Genomic DNA, 26,396 nt, shown 5'->3' with positions numbered 1-26,396 from the left:
CTTACCGTCGCTTTCGATACTGCCAACAGCATCGTTGGGAAGACGTATGACCGTCACAATCGAGGCTGGAGCGTAATAATAACAATAGGGGCGGGAAATGGGTGGAGGGGGGGGGGGGGGCGACAAAGAGAAGAAGACAATGTAGGTGTCTGCATGAGAAGGCCAAGATTCCCATTACAGGGTGGGACTGTCAGTCAACACTAAGGTCGCAGTATTGCTGTGTGTGTGTGTGTGTGTGTGTGTGTGTGTTTGCGTGTGTCGCAGAGTGTATTTGTCTTTTTGTGTGGTAAACACACCTTCAGTCCTTTCTACTTTCTTTTCAACTACATTTATTGGATATAAAACAAAACCCAGACCCAGGCTTACACACACAACCATACACACACACAAACACACACACTCACTGAACAGATTATGAAACCATTTTTGCTATCAAGTCAATGTAAGAAACAAGTCATTGTAAGGATGGCGATGTCTACAGTGTTTGTCAGTAGTGATTGCATGTTAGCTTACGTTAACAATATGCATTTGTAGCAGAGTGTATGTGTCTGTGTGTTTGTGTGTGGTAAACACACTCCTAGTCCTTGCTTCTTTCTTTTCAACTACATTAATGGAAAACAAAATCCTGACCCAGGCTTACACACGACACCATGATCATATCATAAGAAGAAGATTTGACTCAAATAGCAAATTGTTGTTTCTGATTGCATGGGAATGTAGAAAATTAAATGATGTTCTTTGTGCTGTTTGAGCCAATATTAAAATGTTAAAATGTAGCAATGTATTTTCAAAATTCCTGGCAAAACATTATAAAGTTCCTCATAAATAACTATGCACAGTGTTTACATGGGTAGAACACATTTGTTGCCAACTTGAGGATACACATGCATCGTACACTTGTGATGTCACTATGAAAATCATTCCTTCCCTGTGCCAAACGGCTTGTACCAGCTAATCACACCCACACCTGGTGGCATTACATGAGCCCTTTAAAGGGTTCAGTTCACCATTGGTGTGTACGGCGGTACGACCAAGAACTCTATAAAGATCACAGACAGAAGCCAAGACCTTCTGTTGGCACCGCGCGTAAAACACAGCAGGATCAGCGCTGTTCCCATCCAATCTGGCCAACCAATCTTACCAGATTGGGTGGGAAATCTGGCCCAATCTGGCAACACTGCATCTTCTTCTTACCGTTGTCATCGAAGGACTCTGAGGTGAAGGAGCTGAGAGAACGGGCCTCAGAGAGGCTGTCCGAGAAGCACTGAGCCTCCTCCCGCAAATCAGCTGCCTCCTCTGCCACACACACACACACACAGACACACACACACACACACACATGAATATGCAAACACACACACACACACACGCACGCAAGCAAGCACACAAACACACATGCAGTTACACACACACACACACACACACACACACACACACACACACACACAAGCAGCACACATGAATGCAAACACACACACATCACACACATACGAAGACACAAGCTCGCACACACACACAAACAAACAAACACACACACACATGAATATGCAAACACACACACACACGCACGCAAGCACGCAAACAAACACACATGCAGTTACACACACACACACACACAAGCAGCACACATGAATGCAAACACACACACATCACACACATATATGAAGACACAAGCACGCACTCGCGCACACACACACACACACACACACACACACACACACACACACACACACACACACACACACACACAGACGCACACGTGCAAGCCCGCAAACACATACATGCAGAATACGATTATACTGTATATATAAGATTGACAGTTGTCAAAAGAGCGGGCAGAAAAACGCAGAAGAGAGCAGGATTTTCAAACCAAACAACCAAAGCATATGGCCCCTCCCTCTCTGCTCCCTCTTGCCCTGGGTTTCACCGCCGTTTAGAACTGATGCATTTCACACACACCTGTGATTAACAGGGAAGACGAATTCACCAAACTAATCAGGGAAGAGACAAGAGAGATTGTTCAGAAATTACTAATCTTTCAACCTCGAAGCAGAGATCCTCACAGCGCAGTTCACTCACTAATGGCTGACAGGTGGCTACGACATTTCAAACAAATTACATCTAAAGTATAGCTCTTCAAAATCACCACCAGCCCATTTAATTGCTAAAAAGTATGTTGTCTTTCCTGTTAAAAAAAATCTATCCGTCCATAATATCTTGATGAAGGTGGTATCTCTCAAGAAGACCACTGATTACTTAATTACAGTGTCAAAGTAAGCACAGTGCCACAGCCTCTCCCAGGCTGCTTCCCTTGCACGCGGGTGTGATCAAAAGGTCCCATTCCCGTCCCTGTGAAAGGCAAGTGCTCCGTCGAGGAGCTCTGGGTGTAACACGCAGCCGATAGCCGGGTTTCTTTGATCCTACGTCCGTTGCACACATGCACATGATGTGCGTGCCTATGTTGGACTCAGGTGCAGCTGTACACACTTTGCTGGAGTAGTATCCCATGATGCTTTGCCTTCCTCAGCTCCTGTCTTGTACTCACATTGACCACGTTAACCCCCTGGCATAACTTGAACCATTTTTCATCTAATTCCTACCCACTGCTACATTATACTGACAAACCTAACTAATAATAACACCTATATTAGAGGCCTTAAGTGAACCATTGGTAATACATATGGGTGCAATAATAAACCATTAATTATCTTAACTCAGTAGTATCAGCAGTAATAAGCAATAATAACAATTAACTAACCATTTACCAATGTTTTTTCAAGTTAACCAAGGTATTAATGTATACATTATTTAATAGGGTAACCCAACCCTTCTAAATAATGTATACATTAATCCCTTAGTTAACATGAACAACAGTGGCAATCATGAACACCATTAGAAAATGGTGACCAGAGCAAAGGTGAGCTGCTAATTAACTGTTAGTTAATTGCTGGTTAATGCTTTTTACTGCATTTACTCGTCTTTATTAATGGTGAATAATTGTACCAATATTATAACGAGTTACCAAATCATCTTTAATCCATTTCCAAAATATTACAGCCCAGATGCACCATGGGACATTTGGCACTGGAGCGGTGGTTGGAACTCACCCGGTCCTTGAAAACTCACCGGGTGAGTTCCAACCACGGTACATTTGGAACTCACCCAGTCCATGGAACCCAACCAGTCCTTGGAACTCACCCGGTCCAAGGACCGGTTGTGTTCTAACCACGGTACCTTTGGAACCCAGCCGGTCGTTGGAACTCACCCGGCGGGCTGCAGTCCCCTCTCTGGGTCCTCTCCAGCTGGAAGGCCCTCTGGCCCCACTCCTGCTCCCGGTCGTCCAGCGGCTGGCCCCTCTGGCCCCCGTGCCCCCCCACCGAGTCCCAGGACACCTTGTGGGCGGGGCTACGCTCCGAGTGACGCTGAGACGCCGACGGGAGATTGGGCGCGACGCTGCACACGGCCACGCCCCTCCTGCTTGCCCCGCCCCGGAGGTGAGACGTGTCGGACAGGAAGCTGCTCAACTGCGGGAGAAAATAAAAATATAAAAACGTACATACATGATGAACACCCCCCCCCCCCAACAGGGTTAGGGTTAGCAGCTAAACATATTTGACATGTGTTGGATCAATAAATATGGAATTGTGTTGCTGCCATCAGGCTAGAAGGGCATTGTGTTGGATAACCCACAACAAGACATGGACCCATGTGCTTGAGCTGTGATCAGCTGTGTTTGTGTCATCATGTAAATATAACGGCTTTGTCATAATGCAAAATCAATCTTATGTCCATATGTTACCATGGCAGCAACAAGTTTCCATCGTGTTTTTCGTTTTTTGCGTTGTAGCCTGACGCTATACGCTCCCACGCTGAAAGTCGGCCCCCATCACAGGCCTGCAGGCGGACCAAATGAGGTCTACGAAGAGCAGCTTCAGAGAGCCGCCGGGGAAGACTGCAAAGTGTGCTCTCGTTAAGCGGAATTAAAATCAATCAGCACAGCTTCGCTTTAAAAACCTTCGACTTCAACTCGAGTGATAACCACTTCCACGACGCCCACCCTGGGCCCTATTCTCCCTCAAACAGAGAAAAACAAACCCAACAGGCATCCCAGACGGGCGGCCCCCCCACCTGGCTGCCCTCGCTGGACGTGGCCCGGTCCCCTCTGGCCCTCAGTGCTCCCCGCCCCCCGCACAGGACTCCCGGCAGCTGGGGCGAGTGGCAGTTGGGCCGCACCATGACCTGAGGCGGACCGCCGCCGCCGCCGCCGCCGCCGCCGCCGCCGCCGACTCCGCCTCCGTCGCCGAAGCAACCGGAGGTCCCCGAGGAAGAGCCCGCCGACGCGCGCATGGCCTGGAACTCCATGCCCGCCGTGCCGCCGCCTTTCTCTCGCAGCATGTAGTCCGCCTCCGAGGTTACCGTGGACACCCCCATGGTGGCCCGGCCCCTGGCCCCGCCCCCGCCGTCCGACTCCTTCCTCAGGGAGATCTTCTTCCTGAAGCCCACGAAGACGAGGAGCAGGACGGCGACCACGAAGACCAGCAGCCCGATGCCCACCATCTCCCCGGGGCCGATGTAGGACAGGGGCTCCGCCTGGGCGCCGCGGCGACACGCGCCCGCAAACGGCAGCACGCAGCGACAAACACACGCACAAACAAGGACACGCACAAACGAGAGCATGCAACAACAAACACACGCACAAACAAGGACACGCACAAACGAGAACACGCACCAACGAGAATACGCACAAACAAGAACCCACAAACAAGAAGGGACACAAACAAGGAATACGCGCAAAGAAGCACACACACAAACAAGAACACACACAAACAAGAATACGCACAAATAAGAACCCACAAACAAGGGACACAAACAAGGAATACGCACAAAGAAGCACACACACAAACAAGAACACACACAAACGAGAACACGCACCAACGAGAATACGCACAAACAAGAACCCACAAACAAGAATAGACACAAACAAGGAATACGCGCAAAGAAGCACACACACAAACAAGAACACACACAAACAAGAATATGCACCAACAAGCGCACACATAAACAGAACAGACCAAACAAGAATACACACAAACAAGAACACACACAAACACACCAAAAAAGCAAATACACGAACGCACAAACAGGCACACAAACAAACACGCACACACACACAAACAAGCACACTCACAAACACACAGACAAGCAGACACACAAACAAGCACACACACAAACAAGCACACACACAACAATCACCAACACAAACAAGCAAAGACACAAACAAGAATGTTAAGTCACAATATTATAGTATGAATCTGTTAACTTTGATGCAAAGTTGTATTGCTTCTTATGCCACTTTTGCGTGACTTTCACAGAGGCTTTGTCTGGGGAATCCTTGCCTCATTTATTACAAATATTGAAAAACACAGTGACACGAACACAAGTGACTGATAATATATATATATATATATATATATATATATATATATATATATATATATATATATATATATATATATATATATATATATATATATATATATATATATATATATATATATATATATATATATATACATACATGTTACTGATAAATATATATATTACACACATCATCAAGAGCGATGTTTTGTATCTACTTAATCAGCAGCAGAGGTAATTATCTCCTGACAAGCCCTCTCCCCAGGTCGTACAACACACCGTGGTTTGTTTTCATTTCAACACATGGTCAACGCAGGTTAATAATCCATCCAGGCTCAGATCGTAACAACATGAGCAGCATGCAGTTTGTTAAAAAATTAATAAAAGGATTGTATTCAATATCATTGACTACAATTTGTCTTTACAAGAAATTGGGTGTAGAAATAGTTCCCATTGGGTTTTTGGTGTTTTTCTTAGTGAATCTTGCGACCATGTTCCAACATGAGATGATGGACTTTAGTCGCAGAGGAACACAACAGCATGGAGTTAAGAAAAATGGGAGTGAATGATTCATGTTGCGTTGCTATAAACTACACAAAAAAGACTAGTTTTAAACAGATTCTTTTTTCAGGAATCGTGTGTTTAACCTCACAGAGGTGGAACAAGCCCTCAGAACCTGATGCCTTCCTCGAAACCTAATTATTTATTATATAGTTTGCCGCAGTTTAAGATTAAAAAAATATTTAGATAAAAATATTTTCTTAATTCCCCTAACTCTAACCCAAACCCTGATTTAACATTTGTCCTTTTTTTTAACAGTCTTTTAACGATTGTTCTTTTAATGGTTTTACATGTGATTTCTAGCTTTGTACTCACTATAGAAGGTCTTGCGTTTCAATGGTGCTATAAAAATAAACGTTATAAGTTTTATCTTTGGGGCCGCACAGTCTGAGTAATTCATTCAGGTCCCTATCATACCCAACCAAGCGTCTACATGACAGAATGTGTTGGAGCGCACATATCGAAACAAAGATAAGTGACACTCTTGAAGTCTGCCAAAGTGAGTCAGATCAAGTTATTTAAACCCACAACCATCTGCCTTAAAGTCCCCCTCATCCATTTCCTTTGATGCATTGACAAGGATGTTGAGCCATAAACCAACAGGAAATGCGCCCGTCGATTGTAAACGTATACGTTTTTCCGGATTCTTCATCACGAAGCTGTTACCTGTGTGTCACCCTCGTCATCGCTGGGGGCCCCACAGAGCCGTCCCTCGAAGCCCAGGGTGCAGTTACAGTAGAAGGCCCCGTATGTGTTCACACACACCCCTCCGTTCGCACACTCCTCTCTCAGACACTCGTTGACATCCTCCTCGCACCTGTTGGGCACAGACCAGGGGGAGAGGAAACATGGCACCAGTCACTAGATGTGTGCGAGTAAAGAAAATGGAACACAGTGGTTTTGGGCGCTAGAAGAGATTCAGTTCAGCTTCATGTCTGCTTTGTCTCTGCTTATCATTTCGGAGGGTTTGATTGCTTGAGTAAAATAGCAAGATGTGACATTTCAAAGTATATATTCAAATGATTGTAATATTTATATTGTTAAAAAGTATTGGTTGCGAGAAGCAGTTTATGGATTTGTCTGCTGTGAGCACAAAGAGAAATAAACACAAACACACACAACACAGACAGCCATGAACAATATTGACTGGCCCAGTTCACCATTTCCAAGATGACAACGCGACCCCCCACTGACATAGCAACGAACAGAGGATAACACACTTTCCCCTTTCAATTATTTTCTCCTATTAGAACTCGGAAAACATGGCTTTGTGTCTCTGACAAAGCTTTCATGTAAAACCAAGAGTATCTGCCTATATCTTCTGTTATGGGCGGATTGTTGCCCCTTTTAAAGGGTGGCATTGTTATTAAATGGGTAGAAGCAGCAGAGGGTTTTGACTACGACTGGCGAAGTGGTTAACATTCAAAACGTCAATCTGTTACTTGTTACTTGAGGCTTGTACTTTTAATAATTGGTTTGACTCTGAATCTGTAGTTTGAGTTAAAGAAAAAGGGAAATTTGAGGGATAGCGATTAAAGAGAAGGAAATGAGTAGAGGTAACATTTCTACCCTCTAGTGGTGACACACGGAAAGGGTCTGTCAAAGGGATCACAACATACAATTAAAAAGGCAGTCAGCAAGTAATGATATACAGTTAAACTCAATTAGTTTTAAAAAAATATCAAAGCTATTGGCTAGAACGATGAAATATCTTTGATGTGCGATGAAATATGAGTGTGTGTGTGTGGGTGTAAGTACTGTTAATCCAAACACATACCCTAGGTGTAATGTAGTTTGTGTATCTGTGTGGGCGTGCACACGCCGTGCATACACAGCACTGACACCAACGTGCAACGCTTATCAGACGCTTGTTGAAATGAACAATGTGTCAAACAATCCCTAATTAAGGCTTTACCGTGCCTTTGTGTGCGTGTGTGTGTGTGTTTGCGCGTGTGTTTGTCTTTGCGCTCATATGTGTCTGTGTGTGTGTGTGTGTGTGTGTGTGCTTGTGCGTGCGTGCATGCGTGTGTGCGTTTGTGTCTGTGCGCGTATGTCTGTGATGTCGGGACTCGCTTACACGAGTCCCACGAGACCTCGGGAACAACTGCAGAGGAAGGAGCCCCCCGCCGGCGTGCAGGCGCCCCCGTTCTGACACGGGTTGGGAAGACAGGAAGTCAGCTCCACCTCACAGCGCCCTCCGGTGAACCCAGCGCTGCAACTGCACCCGAAACCTGAGAAAGGTGACAGGGTGGCGGAAATCACTTTGTAGGAAGCGAAATACTCCTGTGGGAACATCTCAACCCACAAATAACACTCCCAGGTGTGGAAAAAGCCCCCAGGACATGTGATATCTGACTACTACACTACAATTTTTTATATCGTTTGCAGCTCTAAAATTTTTTAATAATAATCTGCGATTCATTTATTATCTTGCCTTCTTATGCTTTATTTTAACGTTCACCCTTTTTCTGAAAATCTTTTAACCTGAGTCGTTTTAAAAGTTTCTAATTTCTAGCTTTTGTGGCCTTTGTGTTTCAATGGTGCTAAATATACTTGGCAAGACTTATCTGCATTGCCCCGCAGAGTAATTCATCCAAAAGCCGAACAGAATGCGTTTGAGCGCACATTTCAAACCAAAGATGTTGCCTTCATTGTTCAACAGTTTGGAAGACTGTGTCAGATCAAGCTAATTAAAAACAAACACATCCGCTTTAAAGTCAACCTTATCCATGTCATTCTAATTAAACAACAACAACATTCAGTTATCAACCGCCGGTATACACGCTCGCAACTAGAAGCTGAATTCAGATCCGGCATCCCCGCTCCCAGTCCCACTGACCTCCAGGGGGCAGGCTGCTGCAGAGGGCCCCGTTGAGGCAGGGCTGGCTGACGCAGGGGTCCGGGTAGAGCACGCAGCCCAGCTTCACCTCGCTCAGGCCCGCCACCTCGGCGAAGCGGCTCCTCTTGTTCTGCAGCGGCAGCTCGTTGCCGTTCAGCCGCAGGGAGCCCAGGCACCCCTGGAAGCCGTCCTGGGCCCTGGGCGGGGCCCTGGCGTCCCTGGGCTCCCCCGGGGCCTCGCCCTGGCTAGCCCCGGAACCCGCGCCGCCGCGCTCCCCCCCCGGCCCCGGGGGGGGCCTCACCTGGGCCCCGAAGAAGAAGGAGGAGTCGGGGGCCAGGGGCCAGAGGCGGACGGGGGCCCGGGCGGCTCGTCGGCGCTCCACGTAGCTGTCGTCCAATGACAGCAGGCTGTAGTTGTGGGTGAGCTCCAGGGCCACGGCGTGCCACAGGCCGTCATTGATTGGACGGCCGGAGATTCCCATGATGCCGAGCGTGTTGTCACACTCGAGCTGGAACCACAGCCGGCCGCCCTCGATCTGTACAGAGGAAACCAGGCCATCCAATCACCATGTCACTCAATAATTAATGAGTGTGTGTGTGTGTGTGTGTGTGTGTGAATGTGCGTGTGTGCATGCATGCGTGCCTGTGTGTGTGTATACATTCAGCATAGTGCAGGGGTTAGTGTATGTGTGTGTGTATATGTGTGTGTGTGTTTGTGTCTGTGACGTGTGTGCGTGCATGTGTGTGTGTGCACTTTCAGAATAGTGCAGGGTTTAGTGTGTGGGTGTGTGTGTTTGGACGTCTGTGTGTGTGGCTGTGTGTAAGAGTGTGTGAGTGTGTGTGTGCCTACCTTCAGCATAGTACAGGGGTAAGTGTGTGTGTGAGTGAGTGAGTTAGAAGTGACTGAGTGAGTGAGTGAGTGTGTATGTGTGTGTGTGTGTGTGTGTGTGCCTTCAGCATAGTGCAGGGGTTAATCTGTGTGTTTCTGCGTCTGTGTGTGTGTGCGTGGGTGCGTGTGTGCCTGTGTGTGTGTGTACCTTCAGCATGGTGCACGGGTTGGTGCGTGAGAACATGATGACCCCTCTGGTCTGAAGGGTTCTGATCCTCAGGCCTAGTCTCATCTCGCCGCCCGCCGCCGTCTCCGTCACCCTGTACTTGATGTAGCTGTTCCCAGAGAAGCTCAGCGAGGTCTGGCCTGCTCTCCATATTCACGCAACACACCAGGGAAACATCAGCAAGCAGAGGGATTTTCAGCTAATACAACCACTTGGAACAACAACACACTTATACAACACAGGCCAATTTATTCAGCAACGCAATTTCCTCAACATCTTTTTGAATTTCTACTTTGCATATATTGAGACCATCAGCTGAACCCACCGGCGCATTCGTCCAGCTTGTCGGGCTGACACTGGCAGACAGAGGGCGCTGTCGCACCGGAGCGTACACACTGCATGTCTGATGGACAGGATTGACCTTCACAGAGCTCAAGAGGAGTGGAGCAGAATCCCCCTGTTTGGGGGCAGAGAGGGATGTATTGACCGGAACAAGCACAAACTCTAATGCACTGTGATTACTTAACAGCATAACTGGGAATTACAAACAATTTAGCGACATTATAGTAATACGAAAGATGTGTCGTTTCAATCTAATTACACACACGGGACACACAAGCACACGTACACACAAACAAACACACACACACACCCACTCACACAGACAAACAAACACTAACAGACAAACAAATACACTCACACTCAAACAAAGACACTCACACAGACACACACACCACACAAACACAGTCACACAGTCACACACAAACACAAACACACACGCACACACACACACTCCTTTAAGAAAAGCTGGACTGATTTAAGCACTGAAGACCTTCAGGAGCCCTGAAGAATCCCAAACAGAGCGACCGACGGCAGACACTGTGCAGCAGCACAATGTCTTTACCGGGGCTTTACCGGGGCATTACCGGGGCACGTGCAGGCCTCCATGCGTCTGAACGCGGGGGACACCAGGCTGACCCGCTCGGTGCTGTAGGCGACGGTGGCGCGCGGCGCCATCACCAGGGTCTGCTCGCACACCATGTCCCCGCAGTCCAGCTCCCCGGAGCAGGTCTGGTCCAGCACCTCCGCCCCCGCCAGCAGCCCCCGGAACTGGCCCCGCGCCCGGGCCTCCGCCAGCCTCTCCGACAGCTCCTGCGGGGAGAAGAAGCCGTCTCCCCCACCACCACCTCCGCCTCCGTCACCACCGCCTCCACCGCCGGTCCCCGCCGGCTCCGACGGCCGCTCCATGGCCAGGAACAGGTCCACGTCTCCGGAGCCATCCACCCGCTGCACGCCCAGCACGTGGATGAAGTCCACCTGGCCCGGCGGGAAGGCCCAGGCCCCCAGGGAGCGGAGCATCAGCCGCACCTGGCTGAGGTAGCGGCCCAGCAGGTCCTCCGGGGAGAGCGAGCTGAAGCGCACGGCCACCGCGCTGCGCAGCACCACCTCCGTCAGCTGCTCCACCCGCACAGACACGTCGGCGATGACGGCGAAGCGGCCGTCGCTCACCGTGGCGTTCAGCTGGTATCTGGGGGGGCGGGGGGGGGAGGGGTGAGGATGAACTAGTCGCACAGACGTCTCAAACTTAGAAGGTTCAACGTGCAAGTTTGCAATTTCAATTAGGGCTGCTCGATTATGGAAAAAATCATTGGTCATTACTGAAATCAAGATCGTTCAAACGATACATTTTGAGTTTGAAACATGATGCATTTATTCAGCGTTTATCCAGAACTTTCGAAAATGTTCTAATCGGGAATAATGTACAAATATGTATCCAGCTGTATGTATCGATTCAAGATCACGATCAAAATTTGATTCATTGCACAGCCCTGATGTCAATCTAGCCCAAGCCTTTTTGCTATAAAAACTGTGGTTCTCACCGCTACCTCTCCCTGCTCACTCCAAACCCTGCGCACGCACAAAAAAAAGGTGAGGCTCACTGAACAAACCTAAGATAAGATCTGTCTACGCTCAGAGAGTCCAGTAACCTCAATCCCTGTGGGCGTATAGTCTTCTTTTTGTATGTGGTGCATTTAAATTACTTCACTGAGCCAGGAAGTGGCTCAGTGAAGTAAAGTCCAGTCTTACATCTTAGACAGGGAGTGTTCTCCTTGTGTGTATGGGTGACAGGAAATGTTCTCATTGTGTGTGTGTGTGTGTGTGTGTGTGTGTGAGACAGGAAGTGGTTGTAGTGTTTTCCTTGTGTGCATGTCAGACAGGAAGTGGTTGTAGTGTTCTCCTTGTGTGCATGTCAGACAGGAAGTGTTCTCCTTGTGTGTTTGTGTGTGAGGCAGGAAGTGTTCTGCTTGTGTGCATATGGGACAGGAAGTGGTTGTAGTGTTCTCGTTGTGTGCATGTGGGACAGGAAGTGGTTGTAGTGTTCTCGTTGTGTGCATGTAGGACAGGAAGTGGTTGTAGTGTTCTCGTTGTGTGCATGTGGGACAGGAAGTGCTCGTGTCCCAGGTACCTGCCGGGCTCCAGCCCCGGCAGAGCCACGATGCTGCCGTCCTGCCGGTTGACCTGGAACATGCTCCTGAGTGCGGGCCTGTGGGTGTATGAGAGGACGTCGTTCACGTCGCGGTCGGTGGCGTAGATGCGGCCGATGGGGCCGCCCGGGAAGGAGTCAGTCACCATGACGATGAAGACCTCCAGCGGCGAGACAGAGGGCTTGTATTGGCTGTTGCCGATGACCCTCAGGTACACCCAGGAGGAGGAGGCCAGACGGGGTCGGCCGGAATCACTGGCCTGGGACAAACACAACCAGACACAACAATGGGCTTATTTTGAAGACATTTGAAGACGCTGTCTGAGTGTGTTTTACCGGATGGCTGTTTTTCGGTTTATGGTAGTGAAAGTATTTTGGTTCCATTTTAAAATCGACAAAATATCCATGGAAAAGGGATCTGGGAATGGTGCAAAGCCATGTTCTTCTTCCAGCATTCTCTATGCTTCCATTGGCGTAACAAAAGAGCTGCTAAACCAGAGAAAGGGTGGTAAATCTTTCTTCCATTCACTTTTTTTTAAGATGCTTTTAGTGCCTTTTATAAAGGTCCATAAAGAAAGGAACCAGCAGAATGCCCTTAAGCCCGGTCTCAGCGCCTCACCTGGATCTCCAGGTTGAACTCCCGGCGGGCCTGGGGTCCCAGCACCCGGGTGGTCCTCAGCGTTCCGGACCGGTCCAGGGAGAAGAAGTTCCCCTCGTTGCCGGCGGCGATGCGGAACTCGAACGGGGGGCCGTTCCTGGGGGAGTCGGGGTCCTTCACCGTCAGCTGCAGGAGACTGGCCCCGGCCGGTTGGTTCAGCTGGAAGCAGGAGGATACGATGTGACACAATGACATCCAGGATCAATGTACCGCACACACACACAGACACACACCGCACACGCACTCTCATGCCTGCATGTGCACGCAGAGACGTGCACACATGCAGAGGTACGGTGCATGGGCTTTAACACATGGTTGCAGTCAAACACACTCATACCCAAACACACACACACACAGACACACACAAACATACTCACATGTATCCACACACACACATACATGCATTGCACGCATGCAAACACACACAGTGGGGCATTACCTGGATGACGGCGGTGGAGTTGGGGGGGGAGAAGACGGGGGGGTTGTCGTTCACGTCAGATACGTCGATGTTAACGGTGGCAGTGGAGGACATAGCCGGGGAGCCACTGTCAAACGCCTGCACCGAGAGAGAGTATCTAGGTACCTGCAGATAGAGACAGAAAAAGAGAGAGAGTCAGAGAGAGAGAGAGAGAGAGAGAGAGAGCGAGAGAGAGACAGAGAGAGAGACAGAGAGAGATAAAAGGCAAGAGAGCAAGAGAGTCAGAAGGAGAGGGCAGGAGAGAAAGAGGGAGTGAGAGGGAGAGAGAGGGCAGGATAAAAAGAAGGAAGGACAAAGAGAGAAAGAGATGGAGAGAGAGAGAGAGAGAGAGAGAGAGAGAGAGAGAGAGAGAGCCCGAGAGAAAGGGAGAGAGAGTTTGAGAGAAAGCAAGAGAGTTTGAGAGAAAGCGAGAGAGAGAGAGAGAGTGTGCATCGGAGCATTGATACAAAGCCACATACCTTTATGCTTGCAAGTACAAACTGATAAGTGAAGCCCTCCCTCGTGCATAATGTGAGACATTAGCGTTCACCTTGAGAGGTCCCGGTGTATTCCACTCTGCCCGTGCTCACGAACCGTAAAATTACTATCGATTCCTTTTTGCCGTTATTGTACTCGGAGACACATCCTTACCAGCTCTCGGTCCAAACGCTTATTGACTTTGAGCAGGCCGGTGACGGGGTCAATCCAGAACTGGTTGCCACGGTCCCCCTTCAGTATGGAGTAGGTGATGTGGCCGTTGACCTGGCTGTCCAGGTCCTCAGCCAGCAGCTGCGTCCACCACACATGCAGGGAACAGCGGAGTGAGTGGGGGTGGAGTTTCACTTAAACTCAGAGACAAATGAGGGCATGAATTGAAAAAAAGCTATATATACATAGAGAGGTGCTGTAGGTCAGATTTAAAAGCTTTTCTTCAAGTTTAATTAGTTAGAAACCTTCAGCTATTAGAGGGGGATGCTCGTCTTCCGGAATATCCCGATTTGCTTCAATTACAAACGTTGCGGGGTCAACGATTCAAATCGATTCTCGATTCAAAACGGAAAAAAAAACGACAGGATAAGATGATAATGAATGACAGAAAAGAAGCCCATGTTACCCTGGTAATGGTCTGGCCAATGGAGGCGTCCTCGCTGACCAGCACGTTGTATATCTCCTCGCTGAAGGCGGGGGCGTTGTCATTGACGTCCATCAGCTCCACGGTCACCATGGTAGCGGAGCTAAGGGGCGGAGTCCCACTGTCCCAGGCCTCGACGGTCAGGTAGTAGTCCTTGCACACCTCAAAGTCCAGGTCGTCGGCCACAGAAATAGTGCCTACGTGTGCGCACACACACACACACACACACACACACACACACACACACACACACACACACACACACAGATCTTTAAAGTCGTACACACGTACGGGCGTTGCAAATTTCAGCTTGTACAAGGTTGTATAGTAAAATTGATGATGAAACTTGTTTTAATGGGATATAAAAAGGTACAACATGCAACCTTTGCTTTTTCAAGCTATTCCTAAAACCTCGAAAAGACATGCTTGCTGAAAATACTTAGAATGAGATTTCTCTGCGCTGATGCTGAGTCGGAGCGATTAACCTTGATTCCTGCAGCCTTAAAGTTATCGTTAGATCACAGAATGTGTGTTTCGGCCATTGTACCTTCAAGGTTTTAAAACACAGCATGAGGCCTACAAAGGATTACACTAGCTTAAGGTTAAACCAAAGGCATCAGGCCTCCTGTGATCCCTCCTGTGATCACTGACCCGTCCTGCTGTTGATGGTGAACATCCGCAGCTCGTTCCCCGAGCGGATGCTGTAAGTGATCTCGGCGTTGGGTCCGATGTCCACGCTAGTGGCGAACACCCGCAGCACCTCGGTTCCCACGGCAACATCCTCCGGCACCGTGGCGGTGTAGTCCCTCCTCTGGAAGACCGGGGCGTTGTCGTTGACGTCCAGGACCAACACGGTCAGCTCAACCTGGGAGAGACATGGAACATGGACTCATGACGGCTATGAAGAAGGGGATGTGTTGACGACGGTCGTGAGCATCCACTGGTTCCGGTTACAAACGGGGGTGAATCCTCCGCAGTTTCTCAAATCCTTATCAAATCTCATTTCCTTCTACAGAGATGGCGAAAAATTGATCGTTAGCCTCTTAGCATAATTGCCTAATGCATATTTCAAGGTTCATCTTGTACTGGGTCAAAAATGCCTTTAGGTCAAATAGATGACTTGGATGACAGAAAGTGATATGGATTGCAAAAGCACTCTGATTTGCTGGGGATATAGCCAATGAGGCACAGTGAATCAGCAGCATTAAGCGAGTAGTTAGGACAGACATAATAATTTGGCCAAATATGACTTAGACAATTATGAGGCTGAGGAAATTCTGAAATTGTGTATTGTACATTACTTTGCCTTTCCGACCGTACCTCATATTATCTGGTGCTAACCCACCTGTGAGGCCAGCGCCCCCGGCTGCCCGGCTTGGTCCGTGGCCTGAACCCGGAGCTGGTAGGAGTCCTGGGTCTCTCGGTCCAGTGGCCTCTCCAGCACCAGCACCCCTGACACCGGCTCAATGGAAAACACGCCGTCGGCCGAGTCCACCAGAGAGTACACCACCGTACGGTTCAGGCCTTGGGGAGCAATTTGATACACAGAGCAGGAATAAGTGTATGCAGAGTGATTCCTCTTCCGTGCTATCTCCATCAGCCATGTGTTTACACCGTGCTCCCAGATAGACCGTGCTATCTCCGTCTCTAGAATTGTGTCTTCAGATAAATGTTGTTTTATATCTTCGTACAAGGGGGGCAGGCGAACGTAGTGGTGTGTAGCGGCTCGTAGGAAACGTTCTGGCTTTCGCTCCTGCTACACGTCTGCAGTCTGCCTCAGAGTTATGAGCTCAAACTTTATACGACGCGTGTCTCTTTGGTCACAGCAAAGTACTGCTCGCATCAAATAAAAACATCTCATGAAAACTAAATGTTAGTTAATTTCACAACAGCAAGGCTCAAGTGCTTATGGCTCGGAGCACTTGATATGGGCGGTTTTGAAGGGAAACACTGGGTCGAAATAAAGGCTGAGGGGCGGCCACTCCAGAGGGCAGGCAATCGCTCGCACACGCAAAGGCAAGTGGCACTTTGGCGTCTTGCAGACACAAACCTCGAGTGCTCACTATGGCGCCAACGTGTGAGGCCTTGACTCATACGGTCGCCAGGCAACAGAAGCTAATTGGGTCCTCAAGCGCCTGGATCGGACGTAAAGAGACGTCATTTGCACATGACACTATTAAAATCGACCGATGTACAAATTAATCGAGACTCATCTGGAGGGCCCTTTAAACCCTACGTTCTCCCTCATTAAAGCCCATCCTTTACCAATGCCAACGCCTCGCCAACACAGTGCTTTCCCATGTTTCCGAGGATACGTGAAAGCCCTTCAATTTGTGTCGTATTCGTTCAGGAAACAATTTCGTCCTAGCTTCATATTTTTTCCGGGCGGCAGCAGCTCAGGAGGTAGAGTGGGTCGACTGGTAATCGGTAGGTTGCTAGTTCTATCCCCGGCTCCTCCTAGCTGTGTGTCGAGGTGTCCCGGAGCCAGACGCCTAACCCTGACGGCTCCTGACGAGCCGGCTGGCGCTCTGCGCGGTTGACTCGCCGTCAGAGTGTGAATGTGTGAACGAATGGTTGTGAGTCGCTTTGGATGAAAAGCGTCAGCAAAATCCCCAAAATGTAAAATGTATAATGTACCTTGGTCGGGGTCGCTGGCCTGCAGCCGGGTCAGCAGGGCCTTGGGCGCGGCGTTCTCGGCCACGCTGGCCACAAACACGCCGGAGGAGAAGGAGGGCGCGTTGTCGTTGACGTCCAGCAGGCGCAGCGAGACCTCCGAGCGGCAGAAGAGCCCCCCGCCGTCGGTGGCCTGGGCGATGAGCCGGTAGACCGCCGTCCGCTCGCGGTCCATGAGGGCGGCCGAGCGCAGCTCCCCTGGGAACGCCGACGAAAGACAACGGGAATTAGACGCAACCGGGCGAGACGTGATTAAACAGGGGATGATTGTGATTATAGAAACATCAACAGGAGAGGCTTGACCCGGATCTTTACTAAGTACAAATAAATGATCAAACTCGTTGCAATTGGGGTGAAATAATGGGGGAGGAAACGGCATGAGCACCGGTGTTGGCGTCCATGTAGAAGTCTTCGACGCCGATGCCAAACAGCGAGTACTGGAGCTCAGCACTGGAGCCTGAGTCAGCATCTGTTGCTCCAACTGTCAGGATGCCCTTGTTAGTGGGGATGTCCTCGGGAAAGGCAGCACTATACACGGCCTGGGACACACACAGACACACAATCGCACACACACGCACACCAACCCACACAGACACACACACACACACAGACACAGACAGACACATGCACACACACACACACAAACTCCCACTCACACACACACATGCACAAACATACACAATGAAAACTGACTGTCTGTTTCAGCACTTCAAAAGACACATTAAACAACCGCGATCAGCTTGCATTAGGATCGCCCGTAGAATTGGCAACCCAGAATCGAAATGCCCTGCCATCACCCTTGGGTCCGCGCCAAGTACCTCCAAGCATACATCATCACCCCTTTGTCTTCCTTCTCCTTCTTTTTCTTCTTCGACTGAACGCATAAGTTGAAGGCCTGTGTAATTGCTCAACACTATATTGTCTATCGTTCTAATTGACTGCTTAACACCCCCCCCCCCCCCCCCCCCCCCCCCCCCCGCTTTAAATAACAAAACAAATCAAGCCCGTTACCATGACAGGGTCAAGCGCCGCTGGTGTTCAGAGTTCAGCGAAACAACAACGCTTTCTTCAATCCCACACAGACCAATTTCCTCGACTGCCAGAGAGGGGGGAGGTAAAAACAGAGAGATTATGGGAGTAGAGGCCGGGGGGGAGAGAGGCAGGCCGGGCCGGGAGGAATCAAAGTGATTCAGCGGCTGTCGGGAAGCCGAATAAAAGTTTCTCCACTAATTAGGAGGAATGGAGGCGTACGCTCCGACGTTAAATGAAGAGAGATGGGGATGACGCGCATTCTAATGACCTTCCCCCGCTATGCGCCTCTGTCGTTGTTTTTGTTTGCCTTCTCTTTTATATTTGCCTCAGTTCATTAACGTGCATGAATCACAAATGTCTGATGAATCGGGACGTTTACCATCGAAAAGATTTGTGCCAAAACATTAACTTTCAATGCATATGTAATAAGGAGGAATTCATTAAAAAATAATTAAAACGAATTGAATAAATTGTAAACACATTGTCCACCCCAATACCATCATGTATTGATATCTTCTTCGCCTGGTGTTAAAAGTAGAATAAATAATGTCAACCGAAAAAAGTCTTGCCAGAGTTCTCCAACTTCTTTAAAGAGCCAGTGAACCCGCTGTTTCAGCTGGAATTAGAACTATATTCTAATTACATTAGAATAGTTAATAATAGACAAAAAAAGTTTTTTGGGCATTGTGTTCTGTTATTCACGGAACAGGAGGGGGAGGGCTTTCATTGACACTGAGTTGTTATGCCCACGGCAACATTGTGATTTTTTCTATGACTTTACCATTACCTAAAGCTAGGTACCAGATACTGGTCGTTGAGCAGTATCGTATCAGCGGTGCCGTTATGAGCAGTGTGACAGCGACACAGAGTCTAGGCACTCCTGTGTCGGCAGAGGAACCCTCTTGAGGTGGGGGATATCTCTCCCCTGCAATCTCCTTCATCGGTCCTATGAAACAGGATGGAGGTCCACAATCCCTCCCAAAGCTAGACTAGGCGAGTAACACAATAACAAATATACGAACAACCCGCATAAATAAATCATAGCTAAATCATAGATAATATCATAGATCAATACTGCATGAGCATCATTGATCTATGATATTTTCAATGATTTATCTATGATATTATCTATGATTTATCTATGCTATTATCAGATACATTTTTATCCAGACCAACATAAATGCAGCAACGAGATGCCAAAGGTATGTGGTACAGTACCACCTAGCTATAGACTATTAAGACTAAAATCATGCGCTCTGTATGTCCAATCAGGAAACATATGTAAATACATAGGATTTTAACACTTAAAATCACCTTTTTTATCATTGTTATTTTAGTAGCACTAACACAATGGCATATATTACTAAGTTGACGCTCATCTAAGACATATTACCATATGTCTTAGATGAGAAGAAAACCAAAAAGCTTTGCTTTTAACTGGATCTTTAACAGAACATTTCAACTTTGCATGAACTTTCTATAGAAAGAACATAATCTGTCTGCGGAGGGTAAAAAGGGCATTAGTGTAGGACGCATGAATGTGTGTAATCACTGGCTTGCTCTACAGCAGCAGTTCTGCATCGATGGCTGTGTTAACAAAGAGTCCCAAGACGAGAAACTCAATTAAAACTCATTCTTATAAACCAACATGGTTTTCATAGAGACATCAGCATGTAACAGTATAGGAAAAAAGGTCCACAAAGCCTAAAGTGCTCTGATGTGTACATTATGCTTGGGTAATCATCCATGGGTAATGACCCACTTGGCATTCTGTTTCCATAACTAGCTGTATAATTGAGTGGGAGAAGCCTCATTTTCAATCAAAGGGAACCAAGGAGTCATTACTGTATCGGGTATTCCCAAACAGCACTACTCTCTTCACAACGTGAATAACACTTTGCAGGGGTGTAATGTCCTTGATTTACAATCTGGAGCTTCATGTAATTGCATAAGGGTGGGAATGAATGCACTTAAAGTGTTTTATTTTGCCACATTTATTTTACACACGTTTAGTATATTATTGAAAGAAAAAGCTAATTCTGTATGCACACTCCTGGCTAATAAATTTTTTCATTCATTTAGAATAAATATTAATTTTTGAACATTTTTGTCCAAGAATCGTAATGATTCAATTTTCCACCAGCGTGGCTTAAATTGAAAATAAAACCTTAGTGCTGCATATCATCTTTATTAAATCCATCTGAATACCACAATAGCGATTATACTTCAATTATACTTCAATTATCATACTAAACTACACTTTCCCAAATTGACCCATGAGTGACATCACAAGCGGGCGCTGTCCACCCCCATTCCCCATCGACCCGAGCCACCGCCCACCTCACCTGGTTGCAGATGGGGCTGTTGTCGTTGCTGTCCATGACGGTCACCTCCACGGCGGTGCGGGCCACGTAGAGGCCGTCGCTGGCCGTGATGTTGAGCAGGTACCAGTCCTGCTGCTCGCGGTCCAACAGCCCGCTCACGTACACCTTCCATTCCCCCTGCACCAGGGCCAGGCCAAACACACCCCGCGGGTTACCCCCTGCAGATAACCACCACGGACCAGCCATTATTATCATCGTCAGGGTTGTTTGATTTGCCACACAGAAAATCAAACATAGAGAATCTCACAACTGTGTGGGATTGTTTACAGCAGCGAGTGTACCCCGATCTTGCGGGCCCAGGGATGTGCGCACTGATATTATTATTACATTTTTTAATCATGTTGAGGTTTAATAAATGCCCCGTACTTTATGATCAGACTGCCTAACGATGCCAAGCTACAAGCTACACAACAAGCACTTAGTGTGGCGCAATGCACATTATGCTCATAGGGTTTAGAGGATGTGTTGGGAAAACTTTAGGGCTGGAGTCATCAGGATCTTCAGACCTGAAGAAAGGTGACCTAAGAGGTTAGGGGACCACTAGCCAATCATAAGTCAGACTTTAAATGTTATACCTACACGATACGGTGGACAAGCTGAACATCTATTGGTCGGGGCATTTCTCTTTCTTGAGACTCATATTGGTTTTAACCAATCATGTTGCTGGAGGATCTGTAAACGTGTAATTGGCCATCACAAACTCCAGCCAGCACTAATAAAATGTTAAAAAAGGACCTGTAGAGGTTTTAAATGAACCCTGTGTAGACTGAACACTGTAGGAACCGCTGTTCTGCTATAACATATAATAACTGCTGGATCCGAGCTGGGGCAACCGTTGGATTATAGAGGCATGGAAAATACAGGCACGTTCCAAATTTCAGGCTTTAAATAAGCAAACGTATTATTTTGAGCCCATGTCCATTTATTTCAGCTGACACACCTTTGAGGTGACATTAGTCAAACAACACATCAGTCAAAACAGAGCCAAACTCATATTGACTTTCGCCGAATGCGGTACGTCGGGCCGTAAATCTGACTTTCATCTTCCAAACGCACTGCGCCCATCTGAGCTTCCAGTGAAATATAGCCCCCCCCCTCTCACCCGTGATGTAATAGCTGACGAGGCGGTTCTCCTCGCTGCCGTCCCGGTCGGCCGTGCTCAGGACGGCCACCACCTCTCCCAGCGGGTCGCTCTCCCGCACGGCGCCGCGGTAGTACTCGCGCTCGAAGCGCGGCGGGTTGTCGTTGGCGTCCGCCACCGCCACGGTGACCGCCGTGGCGGCGGACAGCGACCCCAGCTCGCCCAGGTCCGAGGCCACCGCCCGGAAGCTGTAGGCGGAGCAGCCCTCGTGGTCCATGGGCGCGGCCGTGGTGATCCAGCCCGTCTTGCTGTCGATGGCGAAGGGCAGGGGGGGGGCGGCCGCCGTCGGCGCGGGGGTGGCGACGCTGGGGGGTCTCTGGGACCGGGGGTCTTTCTTAGACTCAGGGTTTGGGGTGATTAGGGGGCCCAGGCTGTAGGTCACCTGGGGTTTGAGGAAACGAACAAAGTGACAAAGAGACAGAAGTTCAGGCTTAGTCCTGGTTCCACATCGACGCAACGCAAGGGGGTTTACGGACCCATTACGTCCTTGCGGACCCTCCCTGCGTCCACCGCAAGGGAATGTGTGCCTCCCAAAAATCGTATCCTTGCGTCGAGGCGACGCAGCAGAAAGACCTGTGATTGGTCCGCTCACTTAAACCCGACGCAGAACCAAAACAGGTTCGCGATTGCGTCGAAGCGACTGCGTGGTCATTGCGTTGTGTCCATGTGGAACCATAACTGAGCCTTTAAGGAAAGTCTTTTTCTGGTGGAGTGTTTGAATATCGATGGTGGAAGGTGTTTTTGTCGAAAGCAGCACGTTACCCACCTGTCCGTTGGAGCCCCAGTCGGGGTCAAGTGCTCGCACCTGGATCAGTCTGGTCCCTACTGGCATCCCCTCCAACACCGTGGCAACGTAAGTGCTGGACTCAAACACGGGCTGGTTGTCGTTGACGTCCAGGACCTGTACATATTCCAGGTGAGCCACCCATCCGCTGCAGCCATCACACATTTAGTTCGAAAATCACTAGAATCTCTCAGAAAATTCAGTGTGTGGAGAACTCTGTCGAGATAATCCAATTGCATGAATCATCGCACAGGCATTTTAAGTACTGTAATGAATCACTCATAGCTTTAAAGCGATACTATGATTACGAGGTCTGAAGCAGGGGGTGTATTTCTTTTTTCGTTTAATATCTCGTGATCATTGAGAACAAATGGGACGGCTTCAGTGAGAAAGTTAGGCTTCATTTAACTCTCAACTATTAACATCAATTTTTAGTTCTCTGTCTCTCTCTCTCTCTCTGTCTCTCTCTCTCTCTCTCCCTCCCTCTCTCCCCCTCTCTCTCCCTCCCTCACCTTGACCTCCAGGTCCACCGTGGCCACCGACTCGGTCAGGTCCCTCCTCGTCGTTCCCGACACCTTGAATCGATACACGCTGACCCTCTCGTAGTCCAGGGGCAGCAGCAGCCGGATCAGCCCCGTCTCCGCGTCCACCGCGAACGTCCCCTCCCGGTTGCTGTCGGGGGTCTCCCCGGCCACCAGGCCGAAGCTCCCCGCCAGGCCGGGGCCCAGGTACACGGAGCCCAGCGCCGCCCCCACCGCCGCGTCCTCGGGCAGGGTGAAGGAGTACTGCGGCTGGCTGAAGGAGGGCACCAGGGCGTCGGGCGGGAGGACGTGGATGAAGGCCGACACCAGGGAGTGCTTGGGGGGCGAGCCGCCGTCGGAGGCCTTGACGAAGAAGGACAGCACGGCGCCCTGGAGGTGGGCCACGGTGCTCTTGGTCATCATCCACCCGCTGTCCGGCTCCACCTGCAGCAGCATCGTCAGAGGCAGAATTACCTTTATTACATTCTTATTGTTCAAGTACACAAGAGTACGACTCTTAGGCTTGGTACCTCAACACACATAGCAGCAGCAATACAATAAAGAGTAAATAGATATATAGAAATATATAAAATACGTACAAATAAGAAAAATAAGTATGAGTAAGTAAAAATAAGTTCAATATGTTATAGAAATAAGGAGCAAATGTAAAGTGGTCGAGTGGTAGTAGTACCAGCCACGGTTGATTGTAATGAAAAATACAGTGCAGTGCAAAAATGTTGCAATTACAGTAAATATGTATTTAAATGGTCTCTTGTGGTATCGTGCCTGGGGTTGGCTTGGGGGTAGTGGATTCCCCCAGGAGCCTGACTGCTAGGGGGGTAAAACTGTTCCTCATCCTCTGGGTTTTGGCCCTGTTTTGCCCCCCACAGCCCCATTCGCACACCACCACAATGTTGAAGCAGCGCTATATGATAGTGTTGTTTTTTGATAGGACGGCGCTAGACAGCATGTCAAGGATTTGTAAGCACAAACTCAAATTTGATTGAACTTCTTTAACCTGGTTTTTACTGACAGGGAGCTCTTGTTTAATTTATTATACACTATCTTATTCCATCATTATTCTGTCTCCACTGTTGATTTGCTGTCATTTTGTTTTTTATCTGAATTTTATTTCATTACTTTTTACTTGTCAAGTGTCAAGTGAAGCAGACCTTGAATATCTCCATATTCAGGTTTGGGATTTGCCTGTATCTTGCTTTGATAGGCCGTCCTTTCAGAATAAATATAGTTTGGTTAACCTTGCTTAATAACTCTCCCACTTTTTTTACATGGTGGCACTCGTGTCAGAGTTAAAGTAATACGGGAGACAATTTTATCAAACGATTTACGAATAAAGTTGAATTAAATACAACAAAAAAGACAACATGGCCCGCCGACACTAATGAAACAACCCAACACCAGTGTGAAGGTCCTCACCTCCAGCACCTCCACCAGGGAGTGGATCCCTACCCTTTACAAATAAAGCTGAATGGAATTGAATACGAAAAACACGGCCACATTGATGAACACCGAGTCAAGGGCTGCTCAATTATGGAAAAAATCATAATCATTATTATTTTGGTCAATATATAAATCAGGATTATTCAAACGTTTACTTTTTGAGTTTGAAAACTTGATGCATTTATTCTGCATTTCTCTCCAACGCAAAACTTTGTATTTGAGATCTTTGATTTTCCTCTTAAAAAAACACACAAAATGTTCAAATCGAAAATGTTCAAATCGAAAATAATGTACAAAAACGCATCCAGCTGTTCTATTTCTATACAACATTTAATGAATAAAACAAATTGACCAAAAAAATAAATAATAATAATAATAAAAAAGATTGTTTCAACTCGATTATATTAGTTTGGAGATCGTTTGACCCAAAAATCGCGATCAAAATTTGATGACTCGCACAGTCCTAACCGAGTCGAACTAAACCAACCGACGCCATGAGTGTGAGCGTGCTCACCTCCAGCACGTCCACCAGGGAGTGGCGCGCCTCGCTGTACAGGGAGTAGGTCACCCTGGCGTTGAGCCCGGCATCGGCGTCCGTGGCCTGGATCTGGGTGACCAGCGAGCCCTTGCCCACGTTGGCCTTGATGCTCATGCGGTACTCCACCGCCCGGAAGCGGGGGGCGTTGTCGTTCTCGTCCCCCAGGACCACGCGCACCGTGCAGAAGGACGCGCGGCCTGGGGGAGGAACCCGGAGACGGATTAGTTCTACAACTCTGAGAGGACAGAGGCAGAATACGTATGGCTCTCGGGGGGGGGGGGGAGACACTCTTTCTGTTGCCCTGCAGCCTGTTCCGCAAGTCTCTCTTGATCTATACACAGAGCGTGAATGAAGTTTAGCTTATTTTATACTTTTGTCAAATATTTACAATTAAAAATAAATAAAAAGAATAAATAAAATTTAAAAATCAATCTCTTTTCTTTTTGTTTTTAAAGGCATGCATGTGTTGCTTAGGGGTCCGCCTAAACTGTTAAGTGCTGTGGGAAACCCTGGCTCTGTTTGTAGAGAAGGTGCTGAAGGAGACACAGCCTGGGGCTCAAAAACGAGCCAATCAGCCAAGGTTTTAGAGACAGGCAGCCAGGAGAGTCTTAGAGGATATAGTGAATCAGGAAGTAAGAACGGTCATAGAGGACATAGTCAAGCAGTAAGGCAGTAAGGCTTTATTTTTATAGCGCCTAATCAAAGCCGCTGTTGGAGAAGACTTCAGAGATATTATTTGAATGTGATTGGTTAGGAATGCCAGAGCCATTCGTCAGCTGTCAATGAGTGAAGCACTCTGTGAGAATATCTGTTTAGAGTTGAAAGCCAATTTCTGTCCAATCAGGACGTCAGTTCTTGTCTCTCTCTTCACAGCTCTAGAACCACACCTACAGCACCTTTAAGCAATACGGTACAACGTGCTTAAGAGCAGAAGGACAGCGAAAGCAGAGAGATACATCAAATGAGCGGTACCTCCTCCGTCCAGGGCCATGACGGTGAGCACCATGTCCTTGTTGACCGGGTTCTCTCGGTCCAGCGTCTGCGCGGTGGCTATGAGCCCGTCGGCGTGGATGGTGAACTGAGACTTCCCCAGGTCGTTGATGAAGGAGTAGGTGATCTGGCCAAACAGCCCAGAGTCCTCGTCTGTGGCACGGACCTAGCCAAAGTCAAAGTCAAAGCGAACTTTATTTATCAGACCCACCCTGCACCGAGTTACATAGAGGACCGAAATTGCGTTTCCCCTTACTCTGAATGTGCA

At 48.3% G+C, this 26,396-nt stretch overlaps 1 protein-coding gene across 1 annotated transcript in view; it reads right to left on the bottom strand.

Moving 5' to 3' along the window:
- Nucleotides 1-26,396, bottom strand: part of fat3b (FAT atypical cadherin 3b) — a gene marked incomplete at both ends in the record, with an annotated part of 65,925 nt that overhangs the window by 2,945 nt on the left and 36,584 nt on the right. Inside the window, 25 exons of the mRNA XM_079739038.1 lie at nt 6-65; nt 1,195-1,296; nt 3,266-3,524; nt 4,129-4,590; nt 6,646-6,796; nt 8,057-8,210; nt 8,819-9,353; nt 9,855-10,012; nt 10,198-10,329; nt 10,799-11,400; nt 12,340-12,617; nt 12,977-13,174; nt 13,455-13,598; nt 14,124-14,261; nt 14,587-14,801; nt 15,256-15,469; nt 15,950-16,128; nt 17,242-17,475; nt 17,663-17,816; nt 20,655-20,851; nt 21,796-22,216; nt 22,601-22,735; nt 23,131-23,583; nt 25,115-25,335; nt 26,111-26,294. Coding sequence (XP_079595164.1) covers nt 6-65; nt 1,195-1,296; nt 3,266-3,524; nt 4,129-4,590; nt 6,646-6,796; nt 8,057-8,210; nt 8,819-9,353; nt 9,855-10,012; nt 10,198-10,329; nt 10,799-11,400; nt 12,340-12,617; nt 12,977-13,174; nt 13,455-13,598; nt 14,124-14,261; nt 14,587-14,801; nt 15,256-15,469; nt 15,950-16,128; nt 17,242-17,475; nt 17,663-17,816; nt 20,655-20,851; nt 21,796-22,216; nt 22,601-22,735; nt 23,131-23,583; nt 25,115-25,335; nt 26,111-26,294 — 5,980 coding nt within the window. The remainder of the gene's footprint in view (nt 1-5; nt 66-1,194; nt 1,297-3,265; nt 3,525-4,128; nt 4,591-6,645; nt 6,797-8,056; nt 8,211-8,818; nt 9,354-9,854; nt 10,013-10,197; nt 10,330-10,798; nt 11,401-12,339; nt 12,618-12,976; nt 13,175-13,454; nt 13,599-14,123; nt 14,262-14,586; nt 14,802-15,255; nt 15,470-15,949; nt 16,129-17,241; nt 17,476-17,662; nt 17,817-20,654; nt 20,852-21,795; nt 22,217-22,600; nt 22,736-23,130; nt 23,584-25,114; nt 25,336-26,110; nt 26,295-26,396) is intronic.

This window comes from Pollachius pollachius (assembly GCF_949987615.1).
Source record: "Pollachius pollachius genome assembly, chromosome: 6".
Classification (NCBI taxonomy): Eukaryota; Metazoa; Chordata; class Actinopteri; order Gadiformes; family Gadidae; genus Pollachius; species Pollachius pollachius.
This window is presented reverse-complemented; position numbering and strand designations above follow the sequence as displayed.